The following is a 21656-nucleotide window of genomic DNA, read 5'->3' as shown; positions in this document are numbered from 1 at the left end:
TTGGAAACAACAAGATAATTATCTAGATTTCGAAGGAGCTGAGGAGAAACAAGGAAAAAAAAAGCCTTCGCTTTTGGGTGCTCAGAGCCTTAGACAAGGTGTCCAAGTGGATTGCTGTGAGAATCCTAAAGCTACTTCGCATTCCTACTCCGATCACCTTTGAGGTTTATGTAGGGTGGTGGATGGTCGGGAACAATTGCAGAAGATAATAATACAAGGATAGAGTAAGAAGGATACGTAGAAGAGACCGGGATGTTTTGTTGGGTAATGAGGCAAGAAAACGGAATGTGATGAGTGGTGAATACAATACGGTGGGAGAGAGGGTATGAGACAAGGGTAGAGAGCTGAGCAGATAAGAACTAGTAATTAAGATCGCTAAGAGTAAGATAGTTTTGTAATGGAAGGGCACGAAGCCGAGTTCTAAAGCAATCAGGTGTAGGGATAGAGATAAAAATACTCTCAGGAAGAGAATTCCAACAAGCAAGGGATCGAATGGATAGATATTGGGAAAAACATTTATATTTGTTCGGGAGAGTAGTTCTGACATAGTATTTGTGTCTCCTTAAATGGCTCAGCTTCGGATAAGTATAGAACAGATGATTCGGCCATGTCGTTACAAAAAGTGTCTAGACGTGGGAATGAACCCACTTGCTCTCGAAGTTGATGACAAGCAGGCAGACGCTGGTAACTTCAAAAAAGTGACAAAAAGAATCAAAGATCAAGAAGAAAACGAAGAAAAAGAAGAGACGGGTCAATCGAAGCAATTGGTGATGCAAAAGATAGAGTCAATGCATGAGAAAATTCAGAAAATAACTGATATGCTGACTTATTTAGAGTCAAAACTAGAACAATTTCAATTATCAGCCTACAATCCGAACTGGGTGGATATTCAAGGAATAGAGTTTTTATTGCGAAGTGCTAACAGAATCAGTTTAGCTGATAGATACGGAGTGAGTCATTGTTTGTTTTGGTTTTTCTCTTTCAAATTTTACATTTTCAGCCAATGCCTGGCTGGCCCCTTTCCAATGATGAATATACTTCACTGCCACCGTCGGTGATACCTGTTGTGAGGAAAGGACCTCCCCCATATTCTCCCGATAAGTAAGTCTAATTTCTAAATTAAACTTTCAAAAAAATAGAATTCCAGAAAACATTGGCTATATTTCAACTTGATCACAAATATTGAGTACGCAAAAACTTTCATGTTCTTCCATAAACTCAACTCAAGAGACCAGTTTGTTTTGACCAAATATGTCACGTTGGCCTGTCTTAATTTACATGTTTCGTATGCATCGGTGGCCAGAAAATTTGATTGCAGAATACAACCAGATGGATTGAAACAACCAGTTAGAGAGTAAGTGAAACCAAGAAAAAGAGTAAAATAAGATTCAATTATTTCAGTGAAGATCACTACTCCAATTCTGTAATGTCTATTATTCCTTTGATTAGGTATGAAGTCCAAGCGACTGAATATGTTTTACTCAAAGCAATATGTTTATGCAACCCTGGTTAGTTATTTTACTATTTGGATTTCCGAAAAACTAAAGTCTTTCAGCAGTTCCTGATCTATCAGAACATGCAGTCGTATTGTTGGCAAAAGAACGTCAAGTATTTGCAGAAGCACTGTTTGATCATTGTCTACGAAACCGAACTAATGGACCCAGTCATTTTTCAGATCTTATTGGAATCATTGATGTGTTGGAACGTCAACAAAGAATGCAGAAAGATCTTCATTTACTACATATTGCACCACTTGTGGCGAAAGCTCCGAAAGAATTTAAAATACAAGTTATAGAAGATATCATGGATTCATAGAGCTTTAATTTTTATTCAAATCTCATTTACAAAAGGCATCATTTCCTAGCATCAAGGGTCGTTGAATAAACAATATTCTTGGTAGACTTGAACTTAAATTTATTGGCTAGAACGTTTACGAGGCTGGACTTATTTGATGCATATTTGAAGTGGATATTGGATTACTGGCGTCAACGGCAGACCCACATTTCAAGATTTCTGAAAATCTTCAGTGTGATTCAGTTCGTAAAGACTGACTTCATTCAATTACTTCTTACACATGTTCTGTATTCCGAAACGATGAACATAACCGCAATACTATCTAATGCTGGGTACAAACTCAGTGCCCAATAAAAAATATTTGAGTGGAAACTGATTTCCAGATCGAAAATCGGTATCACGAGCATTGGCATCATAGGAAAAGTAAGAAAAATTGTGGGAAGAGCTATTTGAATGATAATAGTTTTGAAGAATTGCATTTCTAGATTTCGATGACGGACGGATACGTGTTTGAGTTGTTTGGTGATGTTTATTTGCATTTTTACAGCACAAAAAATGATGACTGAGTAGATAAAAGATAGGATGGATGAGCCAACAAAGCAGTATGAAAGATTTTTCCAACGAATATTTTTATTCGCATCCTGAAATCAATAAATGACATTTCAGAACCCCTAACTTCGCTCACGTATGCGACCAGAATCAATCTTGCCATTTGTTTTATATTTCTCGAATAAATTTGACGAAATTCCTCTTTTATGTACCCATCAGAGTGTTCATCTGGCTGCATTAAAATCATGCCCATAACACAAAACACAATTCCTGGAACCACAACAACAGGCACCCAAATCATACTTTGAAACCCGTAGAATGTACTCAATAATTTTCGTTTTCCGAGCAGAGTAGCATATCGAAAAATGAATTGAATCGCCACAAACGTTATCAAAGAGCAATATAAACCTGCATAGGCATCGATGAACACCACGTAGAAAAATATTTGATTTTCTGGAATGTGGTTGTGACTGAAATACGTCAAACTACCATTGAAGTTATGGAGATGCGGGCGAGAAAGAAATTCGGTGGCATCGAAAAGAATACAAGCAAAGGCAAATATGATTATCATTTTCTTATAGGTTCCTTTGATGAATGTCACATGATAAACAGTTAGATAAATCAACATCGAGTTTATGAATAATGCAGTTATACACCCGGCCAAGACGATAATTTGGTCTGCATCAACCATCTCGTCGATAAATTGTAAGGCTTCGGCTATTATCAACCCGGGCACGAGTTATGAATTCCACTGGGAAAATGATATGTCTAGTCTTAGAAACAGACGTTCGTTTCGCTAATAATAGGTCATGCCAAGTGTTCAAAGCTCTTTGAATTCAGCTGAAGTAGTCCTGAAACATGGGTGAATGCTTGTGAAACATCAGTTCTTAAGGTCATTTGACATTAATGACGACATTCTCGAACATTCAGTATCTCCTGTGACATTGAAAGAAAACGAACAGTTCATAGAGCCGGCAAAATTTTTCTTCCAAGTTATCTCGTGGTACAAAAAACATATTTCTCCATTATCAGCGAAAATTCCAAATTTAAAGACTCCGATATCAGTACTGAAAACCACGCGGAGACGGCATGTTCAAATAGATCAAAAAGAACAAAGACTGGCGAAACAAAATCAAAACAACGTTTAAGAAAAGTTGACTCATCAATTGACCACTCTTTTTTCTTCTACATTCTTTCAGCAAGATCAAGAACATTTCTGGTAATTTACAACTTATGAATCTCCTCATTTCGGCTAGTGTGTTGTGTCTTGATGCTTATCAAAATTGTAGGTTGTGACATTGAAGTGTCAAGCCATTCCGGAAAGTGGAAGAAGATACTTATGGGTTTACAATCAGTTGGCTATAAAAATAAGGGGTGGACAACACGTGAAGAGCATCGTTAAATGATGAGAGAGTTGCATGCTTTCTCTCGAGTTTGTTTCTAATCAATTCTGTCGGCGAAAACGGTTTCGATGACCTGGAAAGTCACTTTTTCTAGTTGAATGACTTTCATTTTTCTCATTTTTCTCTTTGAAAAACTTGATGGTATCTCTATTTCAATGTTACAAGACCAGGTCGAATGTTTTTTGTTTTGCTTTGGTTGTCTTTGCTAGATCTGATTTTTCTCTTTTTCCGTCTTTCGACATTTTTTTTGTTTTCTCTATTCCAAAAAGATTGATTCCAGCCATCATCATGCTCAAACAACTCTTGCTTCTACTCTTCGTGGGGAGGTCTTTAACCTACAATTTCTATTGGTATGACAAGACACAAACTCTTCAAAACCGTCAAACGATGGTCCATTTATTCGAATGGAAATGGACGGATGTTGCGAAGGAATGTGAGAATTTCCTTCAGTATTATGGATACGGCGCAGTACAAGTTTCCCCACCAATGGAACACATCAAGGCATTCCCAAATAACAACTATCCGTGGTGGGTCAGATATCAGCCTGTGAGTTACAAATTGGACTCAAGATCTGGAAATGAGCAAGAGTTTCAAGACATGGTGAATAGATGTAACAAGGTTGGAGTGAGGTAAGTGGGGTTATTATGGGGAATGTCTTCAAATACTGTTTCAGAATCATCGTGGATATTGTCATGAATCACATGGTTGGAATTGGACAAAAAAGTGGTTCTGGAGTGAGTTCCAGCGGAAGTTCGAGTTTCGATGGAACTCATGGAATTCAATCATTCCCAGGTGTCCCATACTCTTTGGGAGATTTTAATAACCCTAAATGTGATGGAGACATTCAAGGCTCCGATTACCAAAATAGTGCGGAGCATGTGAGTTTATGCCTGTTCTTTAAATTCAACATGACACTATTCAGGTGAAAAACTGTCGGCTAGTAGGGCTCCTTGATTTGAACCAAGCGTCCCCAACTGTCAGAGCAAAGATTGTTGCTTACTTGAACAAACTCATCGATATGGGAGTTGCTGGCTTCCGTCATGACGCATCGAAACATATGTGGCCTCAAGACATTTTGAATATTTTGAATGATGTTAAAGATTTGAGAAGTGATGTAAGATACAAATCAAACACAGAAAGGTTAACCGATGTTTCAGCTTTTCGGATCAAATCAACGTCCATTCGCAGTTCACGAGGTCATTGATCGAGGAGGTGAAGCTGTCAAATGTGGCGATTATCTTGGGAATGGAAGATACACAAACTTCAATTTTGGAGCAGCTGTATCTGCAGCAGCCAAACAACAATCTGATTGGAAATACTTGGGTAACTTGGGACCTGGATATGGATACGGTAACAATGAGGATCATGATGTTCTTAACTTTATCGATAATCATGATAACCAAAGAGATTCGAGTCCATATGTGGTTAGTTGCATTTTGTTGATTCTCGTTCAATTTAGAATCAAAATTGTCTCCAGGTCACTTACAAAGACGGTCAAAAATACAACCTCGCTGTCAGTTTCATGCTTGCCTGGCCATACGGATATCCAAGAGTTATGAGTAGTTTCGCATTCAGCTATTCGGATCAGAGTCCTCCAAATTCTGGAGCCTCTAATGACTATGCGGTTGGTGTTATTTGAATAATTGAAAATGCCAGAAACCGTATCAATTTCAGACAACAAGTCCTAAATTCAATGCTGACAGTACATGCGACACAAGTTCCGGATGGGTCTGTGAGCATCGTTGGCCCGCCATCAGACAGATGGCAAAGTTCAGAAGCTCAGTTCAAGGAACAGCAGCTGCTGAAATTGTGACAGATAACCAGAGAATTGCTTTTGCGAGAGACGGAGCTGGTTTCTTCGCGTTGAATCAACAAGGAGGAACATGGAATAAGTGAGATCTCTCTCTTGATAAATTGTTGTTTGCAAATATCTACGTTTCTAGAATTTTCGTCACAACGCTTCCTGCAGGAGATTACTGTGATCACTTCTCTGGAGGTATTGACAATGGAAAGTGTGCTGGAACTAAAGTGACAGTTAGAGATGATCGTAAGTTGCAAGTATTAAAAAAACTTTGAATGAACTCTTTTTAGAAACTGCCTACTTGAATGTTCCATCGAACTCAGTGATTGCCATTTCTCTGGGATCAAAACTGGTTCCATACACCCCACCATCTGCTCCATCTGGCTACAGTACCACAGTTATCCTCTTGAAAAAAGATACCAACCCAGGACAGAATTTGTTCATCAGAGGAGGAACTAGCAGCTCTCACAATGGAAGTTAGTTGTTTTTTCTATTTTCCCCTTTTCCTTTATAATACTTATTTCTAGAATGTTCAACTGGGCCATTCCAACAATCAAGTGATCCATGTGCTATTCCGATCTACCACAATACTGATGTTCCATTTGTGTATGCTGAATACTTGTCTTGGAAACAACAAGATAATTATCTAGATTTCGAAGGAGCTGAGGAGAAACAAGGAACACACGACGGAGCAGTTGCTTTTGGAACTCCATTGGCCTACTCTACTAACGATAATACTGCAGTGGAATATCAGCCATACAACAAATACGGACCTGGATATTGGATGGCTGTACTGAAAATGGATTGCTCTAAAGCTGAACAAGGATGGTTTGAAGTGAAAGGATACGAATCTCCAGATATTGGATGGGAAGGAGATGTCAAACAAGGATCTTGCAGTGGAGCTATCGGAGGAACAGCTCCATTCTCTTCAATCAATCACATTGCCAAATGTGGAGCTGTTAATGTTTTCACGTGGGGTTCAGGAAGTTGTATTGTTGATTCTGCGTAATTCACTGAGAAACTGTAAAGTAATGTATAAAAACGTTTATTTGTCATTGGTTCATAAACTTCTTCTATTAGAAACCAAAACGCTATCTTTGTGAAAAGAAACTTGAGTTGAGGAAATAGAAGAAATGAGAACAGTATCTGGGGATCCGGGTGATGCTAAAAACGGTAGAAGAAAGAAAATTATCGATTTGACTCCCTCCCGAACTGGTTTCGTAAATGCAATCATTGCAATAGTTGAAAAAGATCCATGAAATGAGATGAGAAGAAGGAGAAAGTAGGCGACGCCTGAAATCAGAGAACATGACTTAAAGTCAACATATTCTGAATAATCACCATCATACGGTAGAACAAAGACAATTGCATAAATGAATCCAATCAACGGAGCTCCTAACATAACTCCATGAATGACAGCTTGTATGAACAGACTTGTCAACAACATTTTCTGTAGTTGAATTGTACGTTTTGACAAATGTCTCGAAAGTTGATCCAACTTTTTCCAAATAGTGAAGAATGTTTGAGGGATGATAGTGGCCGCAGTCAACATTGCAGTTATAATGAGAATCATGAGTGGAGTGAAAACTGGATCGAGGAGTGGTGGGGCTGTGACAACTGTGTTACAGAGAACGTGAATTGAAATGCCAGGGTTCTCCTGAAATAGAAAACATGTTAGAAATGAAATGGACCCATCGCACCTCATAGAGAACTTGTTTGTAATGATCTTGTTTTGGATGACATCTGGGAAGGGTAGCGAAGCAAAACACTGGGATAATGATTACAATAACCCAGAAGAAAATAACAATTTTATGAAGGACTTTCTTATTGAGAGTGTCATCACTAATTGTTGCATCGAAACGATATTTGAACATTTCGAGAATAGAGAGACCGGTATCTGAATTCATAGAAAATATTAGTGAGACAATGCAACTATCACTTACGGATAAGACAAATAACTAGCAAATAGAATTGTATGAGACCACTGACATCGAAGTATTTCAAGAATCCAGCTCCACGAAACACGGGATACGGTAGATAGGTGACTGGTAACATAAAGAGAGATATATAAAGTTCAAACATAAGATTTCTGAAATGATACCTTATGATTTGTGTTTCTGAATGCAGCTTACCCCAGAGTATGCCAAAGAAGATAATTTCTGTATTCCTTCAACGATTTGGGACACTTATTGATCAATGCGTAAATTGCCATCAAATAAAGAGGTAAAGTTAAGAAGTGAGTAAAATGCATCATCAATCTAAAACATTGAGATCATTAGTATTTTTTCATCTTCTAAAATTTACTTGTATGGATTAGGGGCGGCAGAGAGACAGTCGGCAGTTGAAGGTGTCACAGATAATATCAATTCAGTAGTTGTATCCATTTTCTAGAAAAAATACTGAAAAGAATTTCTGAATTTTTCTGACGATCAAGTTTTGACGATTCTCCGTTTATTGACCGAAGGGATTTTGATTAAATTTGGGTGATGAATTCAATTTTCCCAATTCTGACAGCTTTCTAAGAAAGAACAAGCATGATAGTTAGTCAACGAACTGGGTTTTCAAACAGGGTGATTGATTAATTTTCAAAACAAACTACTTTGAAAATGGTCAGGAAATTCTTTGAAACACTAAAGATAGGAAATTAATAGAACATTTGAAAGTTGGCTTCAGTTATATTTTTGGTTTTCGCAGTGCATATTATCTAGCAGAAAAATACAAAGACATAAGCTATAATGATTTTTTTTAAAAAGAGATCACCACAGGCAATTTGTTCTCATAATATTTCTTTCATTTTCTCCAACTTCAGATTCAAAAAAAATGATGATGAATTCTGCGAAACATGAGGAAACAAACTATTTTTTTAATTTTCAGCTGTACTGAATAAACGATGCAAACATAAGAAACTGAAAATAAACGCATTTGATTTTTTATGAATGATCTTTTGTAATGAAATTAGTAATGAGCGGACTCGTGCACAAGATGCAAGGAGAAACAAAACTAATTTTAAAAACTCAATTTATCTGAAGTCAATGTGTCGTGAAAACTTTGATATCTGTGAACTTTTCTTCTCAAAAAATCGAATTCGATTTGTTTCCGTACGGAGAACAAACAAACGTCACAAACGGTTTGTTACTTTATTTATCAGTTTTTATTGGAAGCGGAATATCGAACAACATTAATGGAATGTTGGAAAGTTGGAAATCTGAAGATTTGAAGAATTGCAATTTTGATTGGTTTTGTCAGGATCATCATAGCAATTGTAGATACTAATCCATGAGTTGTTAGACAACAAAATGCAATATTTGCCATCACTGAAACAAAACTTTCGGGTCAATCTCAAGTGAAAAGTAACAAACCTTTCTGGCGAGCACCGAAGAATGCAGCATAAAGGAATAGAACATTGGGTCCTCCCAGCATGATTCCGTGGATGACTGTCTGAAAATATGAACTAGGATTAATTGGAAAGCATCACTCATCTGACCTGCACAAAGAGAGTAATCAACAGCATTTTATGCATCCTCATAACTGCAGGTGACCGATGTTCATTATCTCTCAGATATTTCCATAAATAAATTGAGGTTGATGAAGTTGTTGTGACTGCAACAAACACCACAATCAACCAGACTCCTAGATTGAACATTGTGATTGGATCCCTATATGGAGCTGCAACGACCACCGAATCACACGAAATTACTGGAGGAGCCTCTGGATAATTGTATAACAAATCCCGTTTGCTGATAACTTGTTGGTCAAGTGCGTAGGAGTAGGTGGATATGTTTACACCAATAAAAAGTAATAAAGTTATTCGAAAAACATAAATATTGATGCGAAGAAAAGTGTAGAAGTATGTGAATTTGAAGTTGAATAAGCTGGCTTTGAACCGAAACATGAACATTTCAACTATCGAGTAGGCCGTTTCTGAAATTTCCTCTCAGTCAAACCAGTGAATAAATCAATATTTATGTTTTTCGAATAACTTTATTACTTTTTATTGGTGTAAACATATCCACCTACTCCTACGCACTTGACCAACAAGTTATCAGCAAACGGGATTTGTTATACAATTATCCAGAGGCTCCTCCAGTAATTTCGTGTGATTCGGTGGTCGTTGCAGCTCCATATAGGGATCCAATCACAATGTTCAATCTAGGAGTCTGGTTGATTGTGGTGTTTGTTGCAGTCACAACAACTTCATCAACCTCAATTTATTTATGGAAATATCTGAGAGATAATGAACATCGGTCACCTGCAGTTATGAGGATGCATAAAATGCTGTTGATTACTCTCTTTGTGCAGGTCAGATGAGTGATGCTTTCCAATTAATCCTAGTTCATATTTTCAGACAGTCATCCACGGAATCATGCTGGGAGGACCCAATGTTCTATTCCTTTATGCTGCATTCTTCGGTGCTCGCCAGAAAGGTTTGTTACTTTTCACTTGAGATTGACCCGAAAGTTTTGTTTCAGTGATGGCAAATATTGCATTTTGTTGTCTAACAACTCATGGATTAGTATCTACAATTGCTATGATGATCCTGACAAAACCAATCAAAATTGCAATTCTTCAAATCTTCAGATTTCCAACTTTCCAACATTCCATTAATGTTGTTCGATATTCCGCTTCCAATAAAAACTGATAAATAAAGTAACAAACCGTTTGTGACGTTTGTTTGTTCTCCGTACGGAAACAAATCGAATTCGATTTTTTGAGAAGAAAAGTTCACAGATATCAAAGTTTTCACGACACATTGACTTCAGATAAATTGAGTTTTTAAAATTAGTTTTGTTTCTCCTTGCATCTTGTGCACGAGTCCGCTCATTACTAATTTCATTACAAAAGATCATTCATAAAAAATCAAATGCGTTTATTTTCAGTTTCTTATGTTTGCATCGTTTATTCAGTACAGCTGAAAATTAAAAAAATAGTTTGTTTCCTCATGTTTCGCAGAATTCATCATCATTTTTTTTGAATCTGAAGTTGGAGAAAATGAAAGAAATATTATGAGAACAAATTGCCTGTGGTGATCTCTTTTTAAAAAAAATCATTATAGCTTATGTCTTTGTATTTTTCTGCTAGATAATATGCACTGCGAAAACCAAAAATATAACTGAAGCCAACTTTCAAATGTTCTATTAATTTCCTATCTTTAGTGTTTCAAAGAATTTCCTGACCATTTTCAAAGTAGTTTGTTTTGAAAATTAATCAATCACCCTGTTTGAAAACCCAGTTCGTTGACTAACTATCATGCTTGTTCTTTCTTAGAAAGCTGTCAGAATTGGGAAAATTGAATTCATCACCCAAATTTAATCAAAATCCCTTCGGTCAATAAACGGAGAATCGTCAAAACTTGATCGTCAGAAAAATTCAGAAATTCTTTTCAGTATTTTTTCTAGAAAATGGATACAACTACTGAATTGATATTATCTGTGACACCTTCAACTGCCGACTGTCTCTCTGCCGCCCCTAATCCATACAAGTAAATTTTAGATATATTCGACCTATCTTGGAGTATGGATGTACCATTTTCTCGCCCTATCTCAAACTTCACATTCGGAAGATTGAATCTATTCAGAAGTCATTTGTTCATCGAATTTTCAAAAAATTTGGAATAGAATATACTTCCTATTTCAACGCTCTGGATATATGTGGACTGGACTCTCTGGAGCTCAGAAGATTAGTTTTCGATTTGGTATTTATATATAAATCAATTATCAGCAGAGAGATCTATTGTGCAAATGCCTTATTTACATTTATTCCATCTGTTAAACCTCTAAGAAGACACCCATTTTATTTGCGTTGTAATATCAAAAATAGTAACAAATCCAGCTCCCAGTTCTTGTCCAACCGTACTTTAAACTGTTGGAATTCTCTACCCCTTTCTTCTTTCCCGGTTAAATCTTCCTCCCGTTCGTTTAAAACTAACTTGAAACATGTTGATTTGTCTAAGTATCTAACTCTTTCTCCCCTCAACTATTAATGTTTCTACTTGTCTCCCCCCTCCCTCTCTCGTTTTTGGCCTATTCACGAGGTAGCAAAAAAAGGGCAAAACTATTTTTCTCTTTTTTACTACTTCCAAAGGGAAAAATAGTTTTTTACCACCTAATTTTGCGTCCTCCAGAATCGGCCCATCAAATATTTATTTATCTTTTTGAATCCACTTCGGTTGTATCAGTGGCTCCTTGCCCTTCATATCGAATTAAAATAAATAAATAAATAAAAATAAATAAAAACTAACGATGAATTAGTGCATTTATTGTATAAAATTGAAAGAGACCACTAAACCCAAACTGAGTCATTATTCCGGTAAATCTCAGCAATGGGTACGGAAGATGGACAACAGGAAGGAGGAACCAAGAGTTATATACTTCGGAGATAAAGTTTCTGAAGGAAACATAACATTTTTAGCCCAAAATGGAGACAACGAGATACTTACGTCGATGTGTGCCATATCAGAAAATTTTTGTAAGTTTCAAAATATGTCGATTTCGTTCGAAAAAGAGCGACAATTGCAACTGCATAAATAGGAAAAGAAACTATGCAAATAAGGTGTAAAATCCAGTAATATTCTGAAGAAGTCACCACAGAGCAATCCATTCGTTTGTTTGAGTCACTTGGTGTCTATGAAGTGGAGAGATTTAATCATATTTGATATCGCTAAATGTCTCGTGATTTGACATTTTGGTTGCAAAGATAAACTTGATTTGAAGTATTTTTGAACCAAAATTAGTTTACCACTCAGTGGACTGACACCAGCTTAGAGGTCACTAGTGACAAAAATAATATAATTCATTTCAGGTTCATCAACTTGAAGCTAATTGTAAGGCTGCTATGAGGATTAGTAATTAGGTCTCATTCAGTTTTCAACCAATTCAAATTCCTACGGCTTTCTCCGCGGATTTTTAGATGTGTAATCATAAATTCTCAGAAGACATAGGCTTCAGAAATAACATTTATGTGTAATGCTTCTTCTCCCTTATTCTCTGTTTCTTACTTTCTCTATGTTAACTTTCTTTCGGGTATTTTGTGGCTTCTCTTATTTTCTTCGCTGTCCATAATGTTACTACACAAAACACTTCAACAGGACTGTTGTAACAGTTAGAAAAAATATTTTTGAATGCAACATCGAAGATTAGAATAATAGAATGAATAATTCTTTATTGACATACAGATAAGCTTCGAATTGTTTAGGCAACAACGACCTTCGAGGCTCTTCTGCGAGAAACACTGCGTTGAACAGCGACAGATCTTGCTGGGCATGGACAGTAAGCAGCATCGGATCCTGGTTGTCCATCTTGTCCTGGTTGTCCAGCCTCTCCGTCTTGTCCTGGATGTCCTGGTTGTCCGTCTGGTCCTGGTGCTCCTGGAGCTCCAGCCTGTCCTGGTTCTCCAGCGGCTCCTGGTTGTCCATCTTGTCCAGCTGGTCCAGCTGGTCCTGGTGCTCCAGCGGCTCCTGGGGTTCCAGTTGATCTTTGTCCGTCTTGTCCTGGAGCTCCTGGTTGTCCATCTTGTCCTGGTGCTCCTGGTGCTCCAGCATCTCCGGCTGGTCCTTGTGGTCCTGCTGGTCCTGGTTGTCCGGCTGGTCCATCTTGTCCTGGTTGTCCGTCTGGTCCAGCTGGTCCATCTTGTCCTGGAGCTCCGGCTGGTCCTGGTTCTCCAGCTGGGCACTTGATGCATGGTCCACTCTCTCCAGCAACTCCAACAGCAACTCCGTTGGTTCCTGGCTTTCCAGCATCTCCCGGATGTCCATCATCTCCTGGGGCTCCTGGAGCACCTGGTGGTCCTGGTGGTCCAGCTGGGCATCCAGATGCTTGAGCTCCACAGTTGCATTGTCCGGCTTGTCTCTTAGCACGTCCGAAGAGAATCTCAGATGGAGCACGAGTACGCTCAACCATTCCATGCCAGGCACCACGTTCATTCAACTGAAAATCGGTTATAGAGACGTGTCCAACTGGTAAATACTCACCTTGAACTCATCCATTGTCTCCATAGTTTGATCGTAGAACTCATTGATATCATTGAAGATGTATCCAACTGTGAATACACATCCAAGAATAGCAAGACCGCTCAAGAAGCTAGCGCCGTAAACAAGTGTTTTAGCTGACATTTTAGGTGACAGTGGTTATTTGCTTCTCACCGATTCCTTTTATACCTCATTATTACAGCATGGCGACTTCATTTATTCACTTCCGTGTGTGGTATCGCCTGCTGTGAACAAGAAATGGAACAAGCCACAGAATGTATGAACAACAGCGATAAAAAAGAAGAGACTAATTGTAAGCTGGCGGTTGAAAAAAGCTTGTGTATTTTACACTTTTGTTCGAAAAGGTTGTCTTAGGATTCTGTTTTACTCAAATTTCCGATATCGTATTTAACAGTTTATTTGGTGACCAGGATTTTTTGTGAGATATTAAACGGATTGTGAATAATTTTGGAGGGGTGAATGGATGAGTATCCTCGTACATATATATAGCACATTATAACTGAAAATCTATAAAACATTTTTGAGGTAGATAAAACGTAAAAGCAATCACGGGTTAGAAAAACAATGACTGATAAATTAAGACACCAGAAATTGTTACCCAGGAGAATGAACTAATGAACTAACAATAACGACTTGAGATCAGTAACTCAGAAGATTAGAATAGCTGTCTTTGATTTCAAACACATATAGTATAGGGGGTGTATATACAGAAAAATTCTCTAAATAAAGTACAAGAAAATCTAATAACGCCGCTTCCACCTCTTCGGTGCTTTTCCTCCACTTTTTGCAACCTTTTGAGTCTGAAAAAGCTTATTATAAATAGTTTAATTGAATATGTGTTTTTGAACTCACCACAACTTCAGGTGCTGGAACGTCTTCATATTCTTCATCACCATGCACATCTTCCTCTTCCTCTTCGAATTGAGCATCTTCAGGGACGTTACCGCGGCGCCAGTCTTTTTTAAATTTCTCCATCACTAACTTTTGATCTGCGTTGAGAGGACGGGGTTTCGTTTTGAATGTCTGTCGAGCAACATGATGTATCTCTGACAACGACTCAAAAACAATCTTTTCAGCTCTTCCTTTTTCTTCTTCTCGGTGGTAACCTTCCCGCCGCCTGGCACACTCTTCTTCAAAATGTTTCAGAAAATCAGCCTGTACGACGTAAAGTGGAGTGCAAAGTCCAACTTCTTCGGCAGTTGGAACCACTTTCTTGGGATGCACAGGTTTCGATGGAATGGCAGCTGATGTCGACGGTGCGGGATCTTGTCCCTGATCCACTTTGCCTTGTCGAGCGTCTCTTATCTGTTTTCTTGGTGACCCTCGCGTCGATTTTTTTTGAAAACGATTCAAGCTCTTCCTTTGCGGTTGCTGTTGTTGCTGCTTCTTTTGTTCCATTCGCTGTAGCTGCTGCAGTTGTTGTAACCGCTGTTGTTCTTGTTTTTTGCGTTGTTGTTCAATTTCATCATTAACCAGAGCTTCTTCTTGTCTTCTTTTTCTATTCTGACTGATCGGATATTTACGTGGGCGGCCTCCTTTCTTAACTATTCTGAAGCCATCTGGAGACTTGAGCTTTCCTTGTCCATGTAAGAGAATTGTGTTTGATTCCCACTCTAACTGCATTTCCTCAGTCATGGTATCATCGCCGATTTTCCTCCGTGAGTCTAGGACGAGCTTTGGATCAGGATGTCGCAGTAGATACTGAAAATATGTGAATAACAATACTTTCAAAGGTTTTGTTCGAATTGTTTAAAAAAACACATATTGTTTCACTTACTTTCCGACTCCGTTCCCTCATTTCGCTGGCTGTCAATCGTGTTTCGTCGTCAACTGTGACAGTTCCTCCTCCAACTTTATATTGAATGAGGCACCAGAGACCAACAAGAAAAAATTGAGAAAGTGTCCGGAAGTGTGGAGATGAAATAAGTGTAACAAAGTGTTGAGCAACTTGGGTAGCATCTATTGGAATTTTCGGGGAAAGTTTGTCTTCACGACCATGAAGAACACCAACCAAAACGGCTACAACGAACGAAGCGAACATGAGTTTTGGACGATTTTCGTCGTCCTCTATCATTTCCTCTGGTTGATTGTCTGCTTCGAACGGTATTAGACGAAGTGTGAACAGTAATTGCCAGTATACTGACCGCACGAAATTTGTGTTGAAAAACATCGTTTCCCATTCATTTTCTTCGTCAAGCATCAGCTTCAAATGCATTTTCAGGTTTTGTCTGATGACACCTGTCTCTGATTCATATTCAGGAATAGATGAAAAAATGTCAGCTAGTAGAGCAAAAAGATTGGCTGCGGGAAGTCCGGTACCTTGATGTTTGAATAATTTGGTTTGATGAACGGTATTTACAAAATTCGTGAACTGTTGCTGAAAAAAATACTTTTAGATAATCAATAATAAACTTTCCAGTACCGTAGCATTTTCAGGTGAATGAACTCCACTTTCACTTCCTATACGATTTATTACTATGGCGGGATAATCACAGTGAACAAGCATGGCGGACTTTACGACCTCAAACTCAGCACGACGTTTCGTCGGAATTTCGTCAATCCAACTGTCGAATTGAGCCCATATTGGAAGTCTAAAAATTAAAGTTTCAGGTAAGATTTAAATATTGAAGTATAAACCTTGATAAAAATCTGCTTTTCGAATTCCTAAGCAACTGTTCCCCGACATCGCCTCCATCGTCGGCCATCTAGTAAATTTACGAGGACCAGCCTACAAAATTGTATTTTTTATGAACATCAATTTGTTTTAGAAATAAACCATTATATTTAAATAAATTTTTTAAATAAATTTTTTTACACGAAATCAAAAAACTAATTTTGAGAGTGAATTTCGAATTGAAAGATGAAAGCAGAACTTCAACTTTTCGATGAGTTGCCCACGAGGACTACACGGCTGGAGGACTAGCACCACAGGTTTATAAACAAAGCGCGCCCGTTATTTCGGAGTGTCGTTTCTTGGAAGACCTCATATTTATGAGGCCTCATTGAAGCTCTCTTAAAAATAGTCGGTGTTCAACTATGTATAAACATTATATTGAAGGAAAACGACTCACCGTTTCACTCGACTTCTCAAAATAAGTAGCATTCTTATTTTACCGAGTTGTAGTTGTAGAGAAAACTTCTTTATAATTATCTCTTCCACTCTGTCTCTACCAAGACTATGAAAGATCATAAATCAGAATTTACTAACTTACGTAGAACTTAGCAATTATCTTGCATAGAAGATCAAACATTCATCAGCTGACTTCTATTAGATATATGATAATGAACTGTTCGATACATGAAGCAAACAATAATCAGAAATCAGAGATGTATTGGAAATTAGCTTTGCAGTGTTGGCCCATAAATTAAAATAATATATCCCGAGGCATCTACTCACTCTCATCCAACGAATTTAGTACTCACTTCATTTGAAAGATGGAATCTCATTTTCTTTTCTTTCTAATCACCTTCACATTTTCGAGTCCCATCGGCCCAGAGAGATATACTGTATCTTTTTCGCAAGATACTTCGTCAAGGGGTTTTCGTAGTATCTTTCTCAAAGAAATAATAGACAAAGGTTGTTTATGATAGAGATCATAGCATCTTAATATAAGATTTCAGTAAAAAAGGACAATTCTTCTCTAAAGTTTAATATTTTGGCTTCTGATGAAATTCACTTTGGTTTTTACAAATGCTCCGAATACACTCTTGTTACCCGATCAAGAATTCATGAGGCATCTTTCAGTTTTTTCGGAAAAAGTTTAAGAAACATGGAACAAATGATTGGTCGGAGTTGTGCCAGTGATAGTCATACCGAATCGTGAGTAATAAAACCTCGAAACATATTGTTGAATTATTAATGTCACTTCCAGATTTGATATCGTAATCATTTCGGAAAAGCTAACAAATGTCACTGTGAGCTTCGAAATTTCCCCGAATAACTTGATAGTAGCAGAGAGAGATTCGATCTATCGTAAATTATATTTTTGGGGTAGCAAAAAAGAGAATAAATTTACAGTTCGGGCTATGTTTCCCCAAGAGGTGGAATTTCATCTCAAAGGTTTTAGTCGAAGATCATATCCGGTTCAATTGAAATCTGTGATGCAAAGGGTCTCCGAAAACCGTATAGTTCAGGTCAAAATGAATTCAGCACGACCGGTCAATTATACCATACAAAGATGTGGTTGGGAGATTCCTGGACTCGAAGTCATTGATGAAAGTTCTGCGAAAAGTGTATTGCAACTCATCGAACGATCCTGTGAGGACGAATGGCTCGACGACAGCGTGAACATCCTTATCGTGAACGACAAATTCGAGGACACTAGAGGATCGATTCGGTTCGAACTCATCACTGGTTCTGGAGAACTTTCGTTCCATAGAAGTGGAAATATATCTCTGAAACTCGTCTCCACAACAACACAGCCAGCAGCTCTTCATGTTATCACACACTCCAAACAGATGGAAGGCAGTCATTTATGGGTGATTGTAATTGCCTCTGTTCTTCTATTCTCTCTTTCAGGTTTTAATCTGGCACAGAAATGTATTTTGAACTGAATTATTTTCAGTTTTTATAATATTTTGGCTTATTCGGAAGTCCTACATTCGACTGTTCAAATCTGGATACTATGAAGTGGCAAAACAGGAACACTATAGACTACCTTCACTGGGATCACACTTTAATGATATTGAATCGATTCGGTATACAACAACGGAGGAATCATTTTAAACTTCTCATAATTTATTTAATTTAATAGATAGGATCAAAATAAGTAATAAAAGAGAAACAAAAAATTCGGTGGTTGTGATATGACAATATGAAATTCCATCTGGAGATAGTTTAACAAAATATAATAGACAAAAAACAAAATAATATTCGATTAGAACTACTAAGATCTACATATACAAATTAGAATGGGATCTTCCGAAGGGCTAGAATAAAGCATGAAATAGCAAGGGAAATCGGGTGGGAGTTCAATGTGATAACTTTGATAAATACGAGATCTTGATTGTTAGATTGGTGATATAGTAATATAAATACTCACTCGTTTCATGTGTAGCTGCGACAGTAGGTTGTGAGCTTAAATTATGAAGGTTTTCTAAAATTCGATTCATCTCAGTATTACCTGATCACGGCGAATATCTGGACACGCTGATGTGAGGCGGAAGATCTCACGGCTGACGGATCCACTCAAGTCCGGCTTTTCTCTCGCAATGCTTCTGCTGAGCTCTTCTTTCTGTTGAACCTGAAAAATGACTTATGCTATCAATAAATATTTCGGCTTCAAAAGACTGAACCACCACAACTGGCTGCTCAAACTTTCGCATTACTGAACTCTCTTTTCTTTTTTAAACTAACCGTGATTTTGTCTCTTTGTTGCCTTTTTCCATATCTTCTGACCAAAACTTTGTTTCTCGGATCGTTCCGAATTTGACGATCGACCTGAAACAAGTATATCTTTTTTTGAATAAGGATAAACTCATTCCTACCTTGTCGTAATCGATGCTCAACTGTTTGGAGATTTCCTCCCTGTCGCGACTTCCTTGTGGCCAATCCCCTTTCTCTTTTCTCCAGTTGATCATTGTCTTCTCTTTTCCCTGGAACAGTTTTTCTTAATACAGGCTATAATTCATAACCAAATCTTACAGTTATTTTTGGGAGATTCGTTTTTCTTTGACGGTACTCTGCTACTTCCTTCTTCCACCGTAGCTCTCCAACTGGATCCTTGAATGCTTCAATCAGATAACCGGGAGCCTGACCTCTTTTGATCAACTTGATCTGCTCTGGATCAAGAGTCAGGTTACTGAAAGATTCCGGATTGGACGCGGTTCTTTTCACTGCCCTCTTGATTTGTGTTGATCCGGTTGTTTGGGAGTGGATGGAGGAGGTTGATGGTGATTTCTTTGGGATCTGAAGTCAAATAAGAAGGATTGAAGACCGATTCCACATTTCTCACCCGAAATCCCTTGGAGAAATCGGGAACTTTGATAATTGAGCAACTCTGAAACATGTTTTTAATTGTTATTTCCCAAATACACATAGTTTAAAAAAAAATAAAGAACCTCGTCATCCAATTTCGACTTGAAACCATATTTGCTGACGGAAGAATGTGGGTTTGTTCTGAACATTTTCGAATTCTGAAATTGAAATATTTAGAAATCAAAAAAACTCAGAATCTCTCTTGTAACAACATTTTGGATTAAAAACTCACCAGGCGCACTTCGAATTCTGTTTTCTTGAATTCCTGATTATGTTGACTCATAAAAGTTGCAGATGTCTCATTGTTCTTTTTGTCGCTGGATTTCTAAATATAAACTCTGTCATTTACTTCAATAACCAAGAGGAAGAAGAATAGAAATAGTTAGCACGTGGGTGTAAAAAAGATATGCTTGAGCATATACTTTTTTACTCAGAAAATGATTTCCCATGCCTTCAACGGAATTTTTTTAAGAACTCACATTGTTGTGAGACGATCCGGGAAGCATATCACTATCTTTGGCCTCGTTTTTATTGAAATCATTGTCTGAACTGGACGGGATCTGATGGCTAAGAGACGATGAGATCTTCTTCTTGGGAATCTGAAAATACTTATTTATAGTCCCGCGCTAGAAAAACAAATTCAAAACTCACTTTGTATCCATTCAAAGCAGATGGAATGTTTGAGTTCCAAGAGGTAACCGATGAGCAGGAAGAATGCATTTTTCAGCGATTTGTCTAAAAGAACAACTTTCAAATGTGCTACACGAACTAGCTAAATGAAGGAAAGTGAAATGGTGCACTCGCATTCTTTTCCCCCACCTGATAGATGCAGGAATCTTTGGAAAAGTAGAGATGAGGAGAAGAAAGGGGCGGAGTTATTGCACATAGATACTGTCAATGTGGAGAGGAGAGGAGTGCCACCAAGTCACTCACAGCTTCATGCAATTCTTTCGATTACGCAATCCATGCAGATGAGGGGTCATAAAGTTATGATTCATCCAAGATTTGAAAGAAAAAAAAGAAGGAAAATGAGACAAATAGAAACATGGTTATATTCATCAACTCGACAGATGCATTCCTGACTAGAAAAATATACTTCAGAAAGTAATCTCATGAGAGGATGACGGTAAAGAGAAAAAAGTGGAGGTTCAAGAAGGTAAGAACAATTCGACTGTTGATAAAATAGTGGAAATCCACACGAAGAGAAAGAATGCGAGTTTACTCAAATGCTGCACATTCGAGACATATGTTCTGTATGAAGAGTTAGTAGAAATCACGGAGGATTAGAGAAAAACAGAATAAATGGGCGGAATCTACTCTGCTCCGACAGTCCTCTCGAGGAACTCTTGAATTCGTAGAGAGGCAGAGGGCTACAAGTTTCTGTTGAAATCAGTGAGATTGTATATATCTGCGATGATCACGAGCCACATTTGAATATTTTACACAATGTAGTAAAACGAAAAACAACAGAATAAAAGAAAAATGGGCATAGAATGTGAGCACTGAAATCTAATATGATGGCTAAATGGAGAGAGATAGGTGGTGAATGTCATCAAAAGACAAGATGAGTTTATGGGCGCCATGGTGAATTGAGTGACAATTTACTAGGATCAAATGTCGGGATATGCTAAAAGGATCGTAACCCAACATCACAAACATTATACTATTATTCAACAAACACGGTTTATTGAAGAGATGAAAAGCCAAGGGAGCCGCCCATGTTTTTATCATCTTGACTCCATCTTCAAGAGGATCTTTATGCGAGAAAATAACAATATTTTAACAATTTGAAGAGATATATTTTTAGTCCGATGAAACATACTATCAAGGTTAGTGTACTCTAATCAAAGAAGGTTAATAAAGACAGCATTGTAGGAATGAAGGCCCTCGTGTATCTAGCGAACCATCCGAATTTCAAGGTTTTGCGCTGACAGACGTTTCTAACAGAACGATGTATGTGATTTCAAAAGCCACTGCTTTTTAAAGCAAATGGTGATATGTTATGAAAACAGTAGTGTATCAAGGTTAATTCAATTTTTTGAATAGCAACGAACTTAACCCTCATAAATATTTCTGAAAAAAACATGAGCCGGCTTTTAAAAACTGTTTATCATTAATTAAGAATGAAAAAATCAATTAGAAGTAGTG

At 37.7% G+C, this 21656-nt stretch overlaps 9 protein-coding genes across 9 annotated transcripts; 3 read left to right on the top strand and 6 right to left on the bottom strand.

The window, feature by feature from the left end:
• Positions 1-566: 566 nt before the first annotated feature.
• GCK72_018543 (uncharacterized protein) lies at positions 567-1815 on the top strand (the record flags this gene model as incomplete). The annotated part of the gene is made up of 5 exons (XM_053732611.1): positions 567-950; positions 1001-1101; positions 1148-1354; positions 1402-1508; positions 1556-1815. 5 exons carry the CDS (start codon positions 567-569, stop codon positions 1813-1815), a joined length of 1059 nt encoding a protein of 352 aa, XP_053581524.1.
• Positions 1816-1930: 115 nt separating this feature from the next.
• On the bottom strand, positions 1931-3034 carry GCK72_018542 (uncharacterized protein; the record flags this gene model as incomplete). Its single annotated transcript, XM_053732610.1, has 3 exons — positions 1931-2013; positions 2066-2435; positions 2480-3034. 3 exons carry the CDS (start codon positions 3032-3034, stop codon positions 1931-1933), a joined length of 1008 nt encoding a protein of 335 aa, XP_053581523.1.
• Positions 3035-4034: 1000 nt separating this feature from the next.
• GCK72_018541 (uncharacterized protein) lies at positions 4035-6556 on the top strand (the record flags this gene model as incomplete). The annotated part of the gene is made up of 9 exons (XM_053732609.1): positions 4035-4375; positions 4420-4624; positions 4669-4860; positions 4904-5170; positions 5224-5370; positions 5421-5638; positions 5690-5793; positions 5838-6023; positions 6075-6556. 9 exons carry the CDS (start codon positions 4035-4037, stop codon positions 6554-6556), a joined length of 2142 nt encoding a protein of 713 aa, XP_053581522.1.
• A 51-nt stretch (positions 6557-6607) lies between these two features.
• GCK72_018540 (uncharacterized protein) lies at positions 6608-7931 on the bottom strand (the record flags this gene model as incomplete). The annotated part of the gene is made up of 6 exons (XM_053732608.1): positions 6608-6840; positions 6889-7204; positions 7248-7444; positions 7491-7636; positions 7680-7805; positions 7852-7931. 6 exons carry the CDS (start codon positions 7929-7931, stop codon positions 6608-6610), a joined length of 1098 nt encoding a protein of 365 aa, XP_053581521.1.
• Positions 7932-8691: 760 nt separating this feature from the next.
• GCK72_018539 (uncharacterized protein) lies at positions 8692-9190 on the bottom strand (the record flags this gene model as incomplete). Its single annotated transcript, XM_053732607.1, has 3 exons — positions 8692-8861; positions 8907-8985; positions 9032-9190. The coding sequence occupies 3 exons, from the start codon at positions 9188-9190 to the stop codon at positions 8692-8694; spliced, it is 408 nt and encodes a 135-aa protein (XP_053581520.1).
• Positions 9191-9687: 497 nt separating this feature from the next.
• GCK72_018538 (uncharacterized protein) lies at positions 9688-10186 on the top strand (the record flags this gene model as incomplete). Its single annotated transcript, XM_003114203.2, has 3 exons — positions 9688-9846; positions 9893-9971; positions 10017-10186. The coding sequence occupies 3 exons, from the start codon at positions 9688-9690 to the stop codon at positions 10184-10186; spliced, it is 408 nt and encodes a 135-aa protein (XP_003114251.2).
• Positions 10187-14271: 4085 nt separating this feature from the next.
• On the bottom strand, positions 14272-16236 carry GCK72_018537 (uncharacterized protein; the record flags this gene model as incomplete). The annotated part of the gene is made up of 5 exons (XM_003114097.2): positions 14272-14331; positions 14384-15232; positions 15309-15908; positions 15954-16122; positions 16169-16236. The coding sequence occupies 5 exons, from the start codon at positions 16234-16236 to the stop codon at positions 14272-14274; spliced, it is 1746 nt and encodes a 581-aa protein (XP_003114145.2).
• A 1441-nt stretch (positions 16237-17677) lies between these two features.
• Positions 17678-18004, bottom strand: GCK72_018536 (uncharacterized protein; the record flags this gene model as incomplete). Its single annotated transcript, XM_053732606.1, has 1 exon — positions 17678-18004. The coding sequence occupies one exon, from the start codon at positions 18002-18004 to the stop codon at positions 17678-17680; it is 327 nt and encodes a 108-aa protein (XP_053581519.1).
• Positions 18005-18578: 574 nt separating this feature from the next.
• On the bottom strand, positions 18579-20228 carry GCK72_018535 (uncharacterized protein; the record flags this gene model as incomplete). Its single annotated transcript, XM_003114032.2, has 10 exons — positions 18579-18608; positions 18655-18774; positions 18888-18971; positions 19019-19126; positions 19176-19439; positions 19486-19530; positions 19592-19666; positions 19741-19833; positions 19988-20107; positions 20160-20228. 10 exons carry the CDS (start codon positions 20226-20228, stop codon positions 18579-18581), a joined length of 1008 nt encoding a protein of 335 aa, XP_003114080.2.
• Between the last annotated feature and the right edge of the window lie 1428 nt (positions 20229-21656).

This window comes from Caenorhabditis remanei, chromosome V (genome assembly GCF_010183535.1).
Source record: "Caenorhabditis remanei strain PX506 chromosome V, whole genome shotgun sequence".
NCBI classification, from domain to species: domain Eukaryota; kingdom Metazoa; phylum Nematoda; class Chromadorea; order Rhabditida; family Rhabditidae; genus Caenorhabditis; species Caenorhabditis remanei.
Note: the sequence above shows the minus strand (reverse complement) of the source record. Positions and strands in the feature narration are given on the sequence as shown.